This window comes from Sebastes umbrosus, chromosome 14, assembly GCF_015220745.1.
Source record: "Sebastes umbrosus isolate fSebUmb1 chromosome 14, fSebUmb1.pri, whole genome shotgun sequence".
Taxonomy (NCBI): domain Eukaryota; kingdom Metazoa; phylum Chordata; class Actinopteri; order Perciformes; family Sebastidae; genus Sebastes; species Sebastes umbrosus.
Genome location: NC_051282.1, coordinates 24,266,338 through 24,281,029, shown reverse-complemented (window position 1 = coordinate 24,281,029; position 14,692 = coordinate 24,266,338). Strand labels below are relative to the sequence as shown.

Genomic DNA, 14,692 nt, shown 5'->3' with positions numbered 1-14,692 from the left:
GCGCAGCTCTAATTACCGACAAAATGTACCAATTAAATTAGATTCACCATCTTTTCTGAATCTATTCAAGCATCTCCTGTAATTCGGCAAACACATAATCCACCAAAGAGCATATGTAAATATTGTTTTGCTGTGTTTCTCTGTAACATGAAATGGACGGAAAGGAAAGCAGACCGGTGGTGACAGAGACATTCTCTTCACAAACACCACTTCGACACAACACAGTCCTTTCTACAGTTACTGTCCATATTTTAGCAGCTTTTCTCTCATCAACTTCTCACAGAACTTCATCTGAATTTATTATCATTTTGTGGGTTTTGTTTTGGAAGCCTCTTGCCGTCTGCCGTGCTGCAGTACCACTCTCCGCCTGAACTGTTACTGATGCGCCAGCAGGGGCGCAGTTTACAAAAAAAACGTATTTAACATTGTTAAATAAGTGATACCTGGTTGCAAATATAAAGTTATCTATCAAAGAAAGATAGTAAAGGGGAGATCAGATTACTGCATACCATGTAAATTTTTTAATCAATACATTTTTAATTAATAAAAAAGTCTATTATTCCATTACTTTTGATGCTTTAGGTTTTTGCTGTGGTATAGTTTCAGTATTGGTATTGAGATACTTAAGCAAGGTATCGTATCAAAGTCATAATTTTGCAAGTAAATAAGACATCGTAACGAGCTTAAGAAGTGTTTCAGTGTGCGTTCAGTGGGATCGCTCCTTACCCGTGGTGGGGTCTGGTGGTCCAAACTCCAGCGGGTAGCGCAGCACATTGTAGTTGTTCCAGACATAAAGCTGGTTGTCTCGAGGGTTGTAGTCCACAGAGGAAATATACTGGTAGGGGTTGGGGAAAGCGATGTTGACAGGCTCCTCGCGGGCTCGGTTCGTATTGTAGGCGTACATCACCAGGTCGCCGCCTGCTTCGCTGTCATCGTCCTGGTAGACAGACCGCACCGCGTAGAGCACACCGCACGCCATAAAGGCGTTGGATGCCATCCTCTTGTCAAAGCTGGTCTCCCAGGTACCTTCAAAGCGCAGGGTGTAAGGATTCACCTGTGGGCATAAAGGAAATGTTGAACAATCATACTGGGAAGCTTGAAGAGACAGTTTGGTTTTGGGGGATTTTACTTTTGTCTTCAGACTCTCTGCTATAGAGGTTATAAAGTCAAATGTCTTCATGACTAACAGAGCGAGTCTACTTGCATTTGATTTCTTGATATCCTTTTTTATTTCTATGTGTGCAGTTTTATGTATCATTGAACTTTGAAAATGATTTGATGTAACATTTCCCATGTTACTCATGAGCCCACAGCGGCACAAATGGTACTTCTGTACAATAATGTATAGATTTATAAGCACTTATAAGAAAATTAAAAAGTAATTAAACCCTCAGATTTAGCTTAGGAGAGGCGATATTTCTTTGCTTTTATGCAAAGCTACAGACTTTCTGCTGAGGCATAATAGAGACCTCCATGTTTCTCTCTGAGTGAGTAGGAAAAATAATGAAACTCCCCCGAACCCAAACAATTCCTTGATGATGAAAGTGATCACTTCCTTATTTATTACTTTGTTGCTCCATTATTCTACACTCTCATAGCTCATGCGGGGTTTGATATTTTAGATGAATAGTTTAACTTATACAGTTAGAAAAACAATTTCCTGGTTAGGTCAAAGATAGTGATAATAAATGGGACCTGTCTATCCGAGTAACACATTAATTCAAACTCTGTTTGTGTGGAAACTTGCTGGCTGATTGCAGTTTTGTTTGTTAAGAAACAAAGAACCAACGGGTATTAAATTATGAATGTTCTAAAGTTCACAGTGATGGATCGTGTTTTGATTTTGTCAAATAAGCCGGGCAAAGTAATGTAATATGTTTAAAGCAGTATGCACAGTATATGATTCTATTGAAATACAAATGAGTAGACAACCGAACAATACCACATTTTTATGATTGATTAAGAGAGACCCGCGGGATCGCCGGCAATTCCAGCCGACATTGCGGTCTTAAAGAAGATGTAGTGGGCTCAAGCTAAGCTAGAGTGAAGATACTGGCATCATATAAAACATATGAAAATTTGCCTGGCGATTTTTAAAGGTGTCCCTTGACCTTTGGCAAGATATCTGGATGAAAATGGGTTCTCTTGGTAACCACGAGTCTCCCCTTTACACTCTAGACATGTAGTATACATGTCTAGAGTGTTATTTAACCTCCTTCTCGACAAGCTAGTATGACATGATTGTATTATACAAATTGATTCCTTTGGTTTTCTAGTTTTATATGATACCAGTATCTTCACTCTAGCTTTAAAATTGAGCTACAACCTAAAAATCGCAAGTTGAGTTAAAGAAATTAGTGGCGTTAAAACAAATTTGCGTTGATGCGCTATCACGTTAACTTTGACAGCCATGGCAAATACCATAACGTTTTTTGCATGTAGTATACTTTGTGTTTTTTTCACCTATTTGAAAAATGGTGTGTTTGAATATTTCTGCATATTGGGGTCCCTAAACAGTCTTGGAATTACATAAATTGGGTATGACAGGAAAGCTGAGACTCTTGTGGATTCAATGAGCTCAACTGTATTTATTTGTGATGACGTTAATCCCCATAGTAGCCATTTCAAATAGTGAGAGCATTTTTTCAAAACCTGCAATCTCGCCCTAAAGTTCCCCTGCAGTGGCTAAAAAAAGATAAAAAGGGGTCTCTGTGGATTTCTTAGGGATAAATCATAAAATGTTTGAAGCCAAAAAGAAACTGGCTGTGGACCTACAAAACAAATCAAATATTTACCCCCCTAGTGGAGATTAGATTTTAGATATGATGAGATTTGAATTTAAGCCCAACCTTTTGCAGATCTTTCTTATGTGACCACAACAACATCTCATTTGTCAGTGCACCTGTGTAATCTCAATAGTAAGTCATTCATGTGTGACATATGACCTCTCGCCTGACTAGTCAAATGAGATTTTTGATATAATCCACTCCTGCATTTATAATCCACATCTCATCCCCGTCTGTGCAGCGCTGCTCTCCCACCTGGCTCACTACCAGTCGTCCGTTGTTGGACTCGGTGGCGTAGATCACCCAGAGGCCGTTCTCGTCCACAGCCAGGTCAATGTCCGACTTCCCTCCCCAGCGGTAGGGGGAGGTGTCGTGGTAGTTGGCGTTTGTGATGATGGCCTCGCCGCTCTTGATGCGCGTCCGCAGGTCGTACTTGACGATGTTTCGCGTGCGCTCTTTGTTGTAAAACACCGCGCCGTCATACACTACGAACCCCGTGCCGTCAACTCTGTTGGGCAACCTGTTGGGAGAGAATTCAGGAGTCAATTCGTCTACTCTGCGTGACACACTCCTACAAGATGGCCTCACTGTGAGCAAGCTGACACCTCAGTGGGACCATTCTGCTATCACCATCCATATCCACATCACAAGCCAATAAATCAATACAGCAGCAGATGCTATTTGATCATCCGGGACAGTGGGAGGCGCCCTCACTTGTAGGTGGTGGTGGCTCGGTTCTGTTTGAAGTCTTCCCAGGAGGCATACTCGTACAGCATGTCGGTGCGATAGGGGGTCCAGGGCATGACGTACAGCCGGTCCCCAGACTGCAGCGGGTCCTTACACCACGCCCCTGCCTGGTGCTCCGCCTCCTGCAGAGAGCTGGCCGCCTGAACCCGCAGCAGTGTCCCCGGACACACAAAGACTGGAGCAGAGGAAGTGTGTTGGAGCGGGAGAAGGGGAAAAAAGGGAAGAGATAGAAAATGAAAACAAAGCATTGTAAAAATGAAAGATATCATGGCGATGGCAGGGGAGGGAGAGAGGAAATGGGAAAAGGCCAAAGACCATGAAATATAGAACAGGAGAGAGTCATGGAGGGGGACGGAAGAAAGATGCGAGCAGATAAAAGTAAGTTGAAAAGGAGACAAAGAGTAGGAGGAGAATGGCGGAGAGTGGGGAGTGAGGTGAGGTACAATATCAGATTTAAAATGAAGGAACATATAAAAGCTCATTTGTAGAACATCAGCATTGTGGTCGGAAAGCGTCTGGATATGATAAATGGGAGATTTCTGGCTGCCGCCGCGGCTTGGATGTAGTCTCTAATCTAATTTATCTTGGCCTACTTTTTATTTGATTGTGCATTTTCTATTTCAAAGGCCCCTGCTTCTCTGCTCTGCTGCTGGGTGGTACAACAGTAATTGTGCAGCTTGTTTTATTAGGACTCAAATTTGGCTCTCAGTCAAGAGTAATGCCTCAAAGAAAAACCTGGGGTAAAAGATGGCGAGGTTGGCCGGGCCTCCCTTTCCTCCTTCTGCAGCTTCACACATCCACACGCACGAATACAGACACAAACGGTCCCTATTCCAAACAGACAAAAAAACATGGGAACCCTAACACACAATCCATATAACAAACAAGCACACACACACACACAGAGGATGTCTACTTTCGGCAGGTGGAGGTCATCCACTGGGGACCGGTGTAAATTGGCTGGCTGACGCAGTGTGTCCCTGCCTGACGGAGAGAGTGCCCTGGGACCACTGGGCATGTCAGGTGATATATGAGGAAAGCTGCTGGCATCCTCGCCACTCTGACATCACAGGGGTACCGGCGACAGAGAGAGAGAGAGAGAGAGAGAGAGAGAGTTGGAGGAACTACAGAATAAAACAGCTGAGGAGTCCCCACGTCTCCTCTGCCAACTTATTTATGTGGCTTTCTGGCTTAGGGTTGCGACAGGAACCAGACACCTGCTGGTCACCTCATGATTGAACGCATCTCTGAACTAATTGGACACTGCAGGGGCACTTGGACACAGATGACACACACACCAACACACATGAGGATAGCACGCGACATGCATGCACACGCCAACACATACGCTGTCACACAGTGACGGTTAGAGTGATGGATCAGTGTGGGCTCAAACTGTCTTGAATATTGCATGGAGTCTGGTGCAGGAGGAGAATCATAATGGAGAGATGGAGGAGCTCCAGGCTTTTTGGAAATCCAGCGTTCTCTTTCCGCTTGCCTGTCGCGCTGCTGTTGTTGTTAGTGGCTGGTGATCTGTGGTGCCGGGCCACTCAGGAATTAGCCTGTTCTGTCTGAGGGGGTCCAACAGGGATTGAGACCGGCAGCCAAACAGGAATCTAATCAAGCTCGGGCATAAACAAACACTCTGAATACAAACTCTTCACAGGGAGGAGGCTTGTCACGCTCCATTGTCGAACCAAAATGCTCCCTCGAAAGCAGGGACGCCTGAGGTGTTTGAACGTGGGTGACTGAAATATGCAAAAATAATGTTCAGAGCAATGGTTAAATCTGGCACTTTCAGACAGCTGAACAATGAATTTCCTCGACTAACATCTATGCCAACTCTCCCTCTCAACCAAAATAAAATGACATTTTTATCCAATCCAGACGCAGCATGAGTTCACTGCAAATAAACGGAAGTTGTGCTCCAAAGCATTTCAAATAAAGGCCTAAAAGGGCGAGGTATTATCGGAGCAAAAAGCTATAGAGCGGGGGGGAAAAAAAACAACCACTAAAAGTAGGACACTGCCTCAAAGTACAATGCTACTGCTAAATAGAGAAATAAACAGCATGCAGAAAGCAATGCAGCCGCTCTGCATGTAGGTGACCCATAAACAAAGCCAGGAACACTCTGCCTCAAGGTAGAATAAAGGACAAAGAAACACAAACATGCAAGCCTGTTCTCTACAGTCCGACCCAAGCAAAGAGAAGTATTAATATGAACGCCAGCATCCAACTTATCTGCTGCCACGATACAGTGAAACTGATATGTATTACAGAACAGTGAAGGGCAGAAAAGCTGGACTGAGGGCTGACGAGTAATGGCTAAAATGTATCATAAAGCGGGTCACAGAAAGAAGGAAAACCTAAAAGCCATGTCTCCAAGGTGTGATATTACTAGATTTATGTGGTTGATTCAGTGTGTGAAGATATACACAATAATAAAAGTTTAGGATTGATCTGGAGCTTTGGAGGAAGAGGGGTAATATACTGAGTCATGCCTTAGGGCTGTGCATTTAATCAAGTTTTAATGTCAATTATGATTTTGGTTTCCAGCGATTATGAATAAAAGATAATCGACATGAAATGATTATTGTGCTGCGTTCTGTTTCACAATAACAGTCTCGTTTTGTCTTGTGTTATAAATCGATCGCTCCCCTTTGTTACAGTGTTGCGCTTTCGCCCCGCTCTACAGGTCAATGACGGCCGCTCGGTGCGGGAGGATCCCCTTGTGGGAACTCTCCCCGGTGCTGGCTCGCCCTCGCCGAGCATATTTCCTCCTAGTTGGTGCACCGCGACCGGCTCCAGGTCTGTTTGGAAACGCCTAGGGTGAAGCTCCTCTCGCAGCACATCACTGCTTAGTGCTCGCTGTGCCCTCTTTCCATGCGACTGACAACCGGGGTGGACTGTCCTCAGTGTCTTGTTTACCATGTTTTGTGAGTGTGACTTTTTTGCCACGTCATCACCATTTATATCTACACAACCAATGTGATTATGATTAAATTGCTTACTAGCGCACAAAGTCCTTCATAGATCTAGCCACTAAATTTAGTTCTCAAAGTGCAGCAGATTGATGCACTTAACATTAAGATATACAAAATGTTCTTTCTAAATGCTGATTGTTCCACAGTCTATGAGTATCATGTTTATATATCGTGATCTCAATACTGATTATGATTTTTGCCATAAAACAAGCAGCCCTATCATGACTAGCTATAATTGTATGGAAGAGACAAGAATGCACTAAAATCTATCACCGAGCACCAAAATAGTTGTTGTTGTCTGCAATATAATTACTGTCACTACACGTGTGGCCGCCACAGTGTCGCCAAAAAATAACTACATGATTCTGTTCATTATTGCACCTAACCTTCCAGTCCTGTCCTAAATTGGTAGCAGTCCGTACTCTATTGGGCTCATCATCACAATAACACAGCGGCGCGGCGTCGACTAACAGTCTGTCAGGCCTCTGCCTTCCTCCTCCATGTTCCTCTCTCTACCCTCCTCCTCCTCCCTCCTCCTCCTCCCGTATACGAACCCTGCCGGCTGCCGATCAGCGAGCCTCGGTTTATTCTAATGAACCGGCCGTTGGTGGGCCCGGTGTCAAAGGGGCTCATCAGCGGCTCCAGGCTGTTCTGTACACACAGGCCACGAGGACACAGACCACACACATTCACACACTCACAGGCCAAACAGAAACAGTGGCCACGCTTCACACCCTACAAACCCTGCCTAGGGGCTTCATTAACTCTGACCTGCGCTCCCCGGCTGCTTTCTGTTTACCAGCCCTCCTCTCTCTCTCACTGCTAACTGTGAAGGGTGACTTGTAGCAGTGGGAAGCCGGAGCAGCCAAACCCTAACGGTAGACAGTAGCGTCTACAGTACAAAAGGCTATTATGACCACAGTATGAATGATGGTATTAGGCAGTAGGCATTAAGCATTAGGCATAAATCTTCAGATTAGGCATTATCCTAGTCTGGCTAGAGCAGGTTAGCTGGAGTAAGAGCCATCTCTGGGATTATGCAAGATCGTTAGATAATAGATTAATTCCTGTTTGGTGTGCGGATGGAAATCAATGCAGTCAGTGAAGTCACCAGGCAGCTCAGACACAACACTTCTTTACCCTACAAACTAGCCAGAGGCTAATGAAACTACCTATCAGGATTAAAACCCAGGCTGTAGCTATCATACTCGAGCATGCCATTACTGCCACACATACAGGGAAATACTGCTGTAATAATTGACTATTTATCTCCATAATCCCTTTCCCCGGCACAGTCAGCTTGTTACTTGTCCATACGAGCTGCAGTATAAAATGATTAAAGCGCCAGTAATTTCCTGAAAATGAACAGTAACTATCCTCCCATTCTGTGTCTCGCAGCAATTTGTGATCGACTGTAACGCACTTAAAAAGTGAGCGCTGGGGGGGGGGGGGGGGGCAGCTTTAGGCTAAATTTAGACTTTTCATTTGGTTGTTCTTCTGCAGTCCATGGTGTTTTTTAATGCGTGATGTGACAGCGTCATGTTGATGTTAGGTGTACGACTTTTGATGATCTCAACACCCCCTGCCAACGTGGTTGGCAGCTGCTCCTAAAGTGGCGTCCTCTCGGTTGTTGTTTTAGATTTGCTACGGGGTCTGAGGGGCTCTGCTGGCCCGAGCCTTTTGCCCCAGTGCCACAGTCATGGCCCTGCCTCACAGGACTGACTGCTGAGAACATGCTGCTCTAATTGAATCCCACACCTGTTTACTGGCAGGTGCAGCGCGCCGGCAGCATGGGGCAGAATGGAGCATGGCACGCTACCCCCGCGTCCATGCTGGACAAGTTAATGGGCTTTAAGGGGTTAGTGTGTGTGCATGAGTGTGCGGTGGGTCTCCTGATGGTATGTTGATGTGCATTCATCAGCCCATTAGTGTGTGTAACTGTGTATTTGTGTGTAGGCAATGCAGTGTGCAGCTCAGAGAGGCGGAGAGAGAGCGTGAAGAAGGATGTGTGCAAACAAGAAGAGAGAGAGAGAGAGAAGAGCGGAGTAAGAGAGGAGTAAATAGGTTATTTCCTGTGAAATGATAATTAGGAGTGAGTTAATCTGCTGAGGAGTGACATATTATAGTGACAGAGAGAAGAGAAAAATAGGGAAAGGTAGACGGAGGGGCTTCCATTGTGTTTCCGCTTCCTTTTAGACTACACGGGGGGTCAAGTCATGGGAGTAAAAAACCAATACAGTACAAACAGCCGTGCACAGACATATACACATACACACAAGCTCTCAGACAATGCACACACTGTCCCAGTCAGTGGAAGAGGCAGGTGTCAAACTGGCACCTTTATCAACCCAAACATTCACCCCAGAGAATACCCTTCACTGAGACCAAAAAGCTGGCAACAGCTAGAGATAGCGTCCATTGAAAGCAAAGTCTTATCTGCCTCGGAGTGAAGCTGACACTGAGTGACAGGAAAGTTGGTCGGGACATGGCGGCAGATACAGTAGACGACAATATACTGACTGAGGCTGGAGCTGTGGGGTAACAGTATAGCTGGGCATTCACTGTACGATTTTAGAAATGTGTAACTCCTACTCCTACTGTACGGGTAGATGGTTTTGCGATGTAAAGCAGAGCTCCTGATTTATGTGCTCACACTGTACGGGTAAAATGGAAAAAAAAAAAAAAAACGTCCGGTCGGCCTGTGCAGACCGTTCGGCTGTTGACAGTTGACAATAAAGATTTGCTTGAAAGCTCCGAGGCAGGTAAAGTTAGTTTGCTAGCAGAGGTCTGTACGGGTCACAATGGTAAACAAGGCAGAAACGTGCTGCTTCATCATCTGTACCATCCTGTCCGCTGAAAGAGATGGACTCACAGGCGGCTAAGAAGATGTTGACAGTATGGCTTGTCCATTTCGCAGAAAGAATTGGAGGTAAGCTAGCTACGTTTTACTATATCTATTGTACAAAAAAAGGCACTGATGTTGGGGAATCCGCTCGTGGCTCTGCCTCAACTTCAACAACCCACCAAATTTCTGACCTGTCAGAAATTCATCCGACTGTCCGACGGCTGGGTCGGGAGGAGTTAATCGGTCCTCGGTCCCCCTTGTACACTGCACGGCAAACAACGCCGACGAAGTTGGAATTCGGTCCGACTCTAAAATGAGTCGTGCGGCACAAAATTCGGGCCAGAAACATGTTAAAATGATACCGTGTATGCCAGCTTAAGCCTGCTGCATGGCTGTAACGTTAGCCTAGCCTAGCCTGCTGCCGCCCTGCATGTTCCTAATCTGAATCCCAAGAGGTGTCGTATCTCCATAAAGGTCCTGTGATTTATATTCATGACCAGCTGCCTCACTCGCTCACCTCTCTGTTCTTTGGCTCTCAAAATGCAATGACTCCTGCATGTACAGTCAATCCCCACACTGCTCCCTATCTCCCCGTGCTACTACTGAATAGGGTGTCTGCACTGCCTCGGTCACATGACCGTGCTTGTGTGTGTGGTGGGTCATTCCTAATGAGGCGATGCCTGCCTGACTCATCGTCTCTATAGCGACCGCTCTCTCCCTCCTCTTTCTCCATTCGCAGCAGCGATTCTTTGTGTTTCCCTGTCGCACGATGCAGTGGTTTCTCACTCATTCCCTCTCACTTTTCCCAAATCACAGGTGGAGAGCTGTTTGTGTGAGCGATGGCTCTGTGTCCCTCCTACCCCCCCTCCTGGTTTTACACCGCTTCCTTCTCTTGCCTCTTTTCCTTTAGAAGCAAACAGACTGGAGGTGAGAAAACATATAACGGACACTAGTTTGGTCCTGTCCAGCAGTGATAAAGGAAATACTGTAATGATGTGGATAGTGCACTCTGCTAGACTGTCAGCGAAAAGGGTGAGAAAAGGGACAGAGGGAGTGATGGAAGAAGGGGAGGCGGCTGACGCCGACATGGTCTTAAAAATAGCCTGACAGTAGGTAGGTTGACAAGAGTGTTGGACATTCATTGAACAGGATCCCCTGTGTGTGACATCATCACCGCGCGGTGCACGTCATCCCCAATCCAAATCTGCAATCAGCTGATCAATCAGTGAGGATTAATTGGACAGACACGGACAAGACACAAGTCTGGAATGTTAATTCAGCCATAAACAGAGAAAGGAAGTCCCAGCAGTGGAGGGATGGATTAAGGTGGGTAAAGGGCAGGAGTGCAGACAGAGGAAAGGGGTATTCATCTTGGTGTTAGTGGGAGGAAGAGTAGTAAATAATAATAACCAGTTGGGTGAAGCAGGAAGAGGAGGAGGAGGAGGAATGGTTTCGTAGCTTGTTATTCCACCGCAAGCACGCTAAAATGGCTGCTTGCGGTGGGAGAAAAATGTGAGACAATGATCCATGTTAATGAAAAGCCATGGACACGACAACAGACAAAGGGGTCCATAAACCAGTTAATGGCAACCTCTATAAGAGTTAATTCCTCCGACATATGGATCCAGCCATGGGGCCAGACAGGGAAATGGCTGAGGCCGAGACAGATGTGAGTAGGGGGGGTGGGGATTCAGAGAGAGTTTGAGGAGGGTGAGGACCCGAGAGAGGGAGTTAAGGCTCATTGGGACTCTGATGGCCACTACTCTCACCGTGACCTTGGGTATGGGTCAGCTCTATCTCTCCTCTTTAAGAGGCTTGTGATTGAGGTGCCTGGCCATGCTGATTGGGGCTCTTTTAGGAAGGCTCCTGGCGAGGCCCTGCTGTATCAGAGAGGCCATTACAAGAAGCCGGAGCACTCCCAACAGGGGATATACCTCCCTCCCCCAATCCCCTCCCCTCTCCTCCCCTCCAGAGCCTCATTGAACACATAAGGAACCAGGAGGGATTGATGTGGATGGGTATAGGGTGGGGGCACAAGTTCACAGTGCATGTGCAGTAAAGAGAGCAGAGACGTGGCAGTGACAAACTGTAGAAAGAGAGGAGTAGTAGGAGGAGGAGGAGGAGGAGTGTAAGAGATGCTCAAAAGAGCTTGCAGCTGCTTGTGATGGCCAGATGTGATCTGAGAGATAAACCAATCAGAGGAAGGCGAGAGAGAAGAAGAGAAAGGGAGGATGAGAAAACACAACAGAGAAAAATAAGAAGTAAGGAGACAGCGAGAGAGTTAAATGGAAGTGTGATTAAGTGAAAAAGGAAGAGAGAGAGAGACAGAATGAGAGGAGGACACTGAAGCACCTGGAAATGGGATTCTGTAAAAATGATACCTAGAGCAACTTTTGGCAGTTACTGTGTTATCTTAACACCATGTTTTTGAGATTACAGCAACAACAAACTTTGAATCGGTCCTGAGAAACCCAAAAACAAAAAAAAAGGAGGGGAAGAGATATGAGAAAAGGAGCAGCTGAGTAATGTAAAGAGAGAGGTTTTATTTCTTAGATCTGGAGGACAAATAAATCGCAAATGAGCTGAAAGATAATGTAATGAGAAATGTGAATTATCAGGTGTGTGTGAGGGCAACAGTGTGAGATAGTGGGATGGAAAAGGAGAGAGAGATTTGCCATCCATGAGATGATATGAACGTATGTCGTCTGTAAGTAGGCTGAGTACAGGAAAGGAATGAGTTAACTCTCTCGTTTATCTCTCATAGATACGGACTGACCTCCCATGATGCCTTTCTGTGTGTCTGTGCGAGTGTGTGTGCGTGCGTGCAGGTCAGGCTGGTGTCATCAGGAGGAAATCTAGAAGGATTTTAGAGTTTTTGGTTATAGTTCAAAGAGAGATAGAAAGAAAGGGGGGGCAGAGGAGGCGATTAGAGATCGAGAAAGTAAAGGGAGGGATATCAACATCAAACATGACCACTACACAAGGTGCTGGGTTAGGAGGGGACATGGGGGGGAGGAAGGGAGACAAGGGAGGAGGAGGAGAAGGGGAGGAAGGGGCGAGCTGTGGTTGTTATGTTCATTGTGGTCTTTACCTTTTTGATCCACTTCTATTCAAGCATCGGAAAAAGGAGAAAGAAGGAGATAGAAAGATAAAAGAGAAAGACAGTAAGGAAGAGAGAGAGAGAGAGAGGAAAAGTGAGAGAACGAAAGGAAAAACAGGTGCAGGAAAAAAGAGAAAATTGAGATTAAATAAAACGCTGTCCTTTCTCTCTCTCTCTCTTTCTTTTTTTTTTAAAGCAAGTTATCTGTCTGTGTTATGGTTGGCTACTCAGAGAAAGGATGGCTCAAATGGAAAATGAGGAGGGGAAAATGGCCTGACCTGGGTTTAAATCCATTTCCATTTCATTTCCGCTTATATCAATAATCCCCACCAACAAACACAATCCTCCCCCAACCACACACTCCGACCCCACCCTCCATCCCTCTTATTGCCACCATCCCTCCCGCTTCCCCTTACACCCCCGAAGTGCAGCTCCGGGAACCTGTTGGAGAGAGAAACCGAGGTCCTCTTCAGCTGTGGAAGTAAACAAAGAATGGGAGAGGTGGAGAAAGAGATGGATGTAAAGGTGGCGATGGGGATGTCTCTATCTCTTCGGAGGGGATCGTTGAATCCTCCTCCCCTCTGAAATGTACTGTGTGTTTGAATTGGAGCAGCCTCCTTGATCTAAGAAAGCGGTGCTTTTGGCTTTGCTCAATTTACAGAGTTAGGATGCTCGCTATAGAAGCCTGCGAAAACACTCAACCCATCGACCGTCCAATCAATGGGGAGCTGCCGGCTTGGCCTGGCGGTGCTGGCTCATCAAAGAAGAGGAGAACAAACAACAGGGGAAAGGGAGGCTTGACAGAGTGGAACGTCTCAGAAACACAGAGAGGAACCAAGAGACACGGTCGGAGGGGGAAGGGAGGAAAAAATAGAGACAAAAGAGAGATGAGAGGAATGTCTACAGCGGCTCATCACACACAAATCAATAGGCTGGCGTGTTGAGTCACACCAAGGCCTCAGCTGGCTTTAGCAGGTGAGGCTGCGGCTCCCTCCGCATCCGTGACGCCTGCTTGTGTCGCCTCGTCTGGGGAGGTCCGAGAGATGCTAGTGAGGATCTCAGCTCTGCCTTTCGCATCACAGCGCCTGGCACGCACGCACATTAAGTCTGTGTTTTTGTGGTGTGCGAGCGGATCGCCACGTCTCTCGGGAAGATGCGTCAAAAGGAACACTGCTGGCGGATCCCCGCTGCGGGCGTGATTGTCATGCAATGTGTCGAGGGAAGTCTGATGTCCCCGAGGGAGCCCTGTTGAAATTGTCACGACACCTTTGCAGGGTTGCCCGTTAGAGACCAGGAAAAAGGTGAGAGAGATGTAAAGAGACAAATAGCGAGCAAAATAAAAAGGGAGCGTTAGCAGCAGTGGCCTGATCTGTGTGGGGGGATGGCCTTGCATCTCGCCAGCGATGCAGCAGAGGCAGCATCAGTATCAGCAGCAACACTGATCATTTATCATCTTCTGCCAAGATCAAACTGGACAAACGACCCCCATGAAGACCTGGGGGAATGGTAGCCATTTTCAGCCTGGAGGAGGTAAACACTGCGAAGCCATGAATGCGAGTCCTGTGAAGGCTGGGGCAGGGGGCAGAAAGCATTACATCCCGACCACCAACTGCGAGTGCAATCATTAGCTCCAAGGTTAGGGTAGCGACTAGAGAACATCCAGAGCTTTCATCCTCAGTGGAACGACAGCAGAGAGGGGATGCATGGGGACACCAGATTTCAGCAGAACTCCAACATATGAGTTTTTTCATTGGTGTCTACTGACAGCTAGGGATGGGAAAGAAATCGTTTCATGTTTTTTTTTTACGATTTTAAAATCGATTTTTTTAATGCCAGAATTGATATATTTTCTTCATTTGAGTCTATGCGGAGGTAGAAGGAAGTTACCCGCTTTTATTGTTGTAGTTTGAGCAACGTGACTTCATATCCATTCCATACCCTTCAAAACCAAGCAAAGCCGAGTGAGCTGAAACGACGAAGTAGGAAACAGCGGAGGGTCCAAGTGGATACGACCTGCACTCTCCCATGTTAAATCCAAAGTGGTAAACACTACACATACAGTAAAGTATGAATAACACTTTGGGTTTCACACATTACAGGAAAAAGCAGAGCTAGACATCATAGCTAAAGCTGCATGCCAACTCTGTCATGGACAGGAAACGTTATCGTATTGTGGTAACGTGCGGTCAAGCCAGCTGTCACTCACATCTCCGTGGTCAAATCGGCCGAC

General features: G+C 46.2%; 2 protein-coding genes across 6 annotated transcripts in view; one reads left to right on the top strand and one right to left on the bottom strand.

Annotated features, from left to right (window-relative positions):
- The window catches only part of LOC119501663 (adhesion G protein-coupled receptor E2-like), a 213,824-nt gene that overhangs the window by 23,975 nt on the left and 175,157 nt on the right, over positions 1–14,692 (top strand). The gene's annotated exons all lie outside the window — the stretch shown is intronic.
- adgrl1a (adhesion G protein-coupled receptor L1a) overlaps positions 1–14,692 on the bottom strand; it is a 121,598-nt gene that overhangs the window by 29,027 nt on the left and 77,879 nt on the right. Inside the window, exons 4-7 of one of the 2 annotated variants that reach the window (XM_037792186.1) lie at positions 12,454–12,468; positions 3,501–3,708; positions 3,042–3,306; positions 727–1,054 (exon numbers count right to left, since the gene is read on the bottom strand). In XM_037792186.1, the coding sequence (XP_037648114.1) occupies positions 727–1,054; positions 3,042–3,306; positions 3,501–3,708; positions 12,454–12,468 (816 nt within the window). The remainder of the gene's footprint in view (positions 1–726; positions 1,055–3,041; positions 3,307–3,500; positions 3,709–12,453; positions 12,469–14,692) is intronic. The other variant, XM_037792187.1, reaches the window with a different exon arrangement.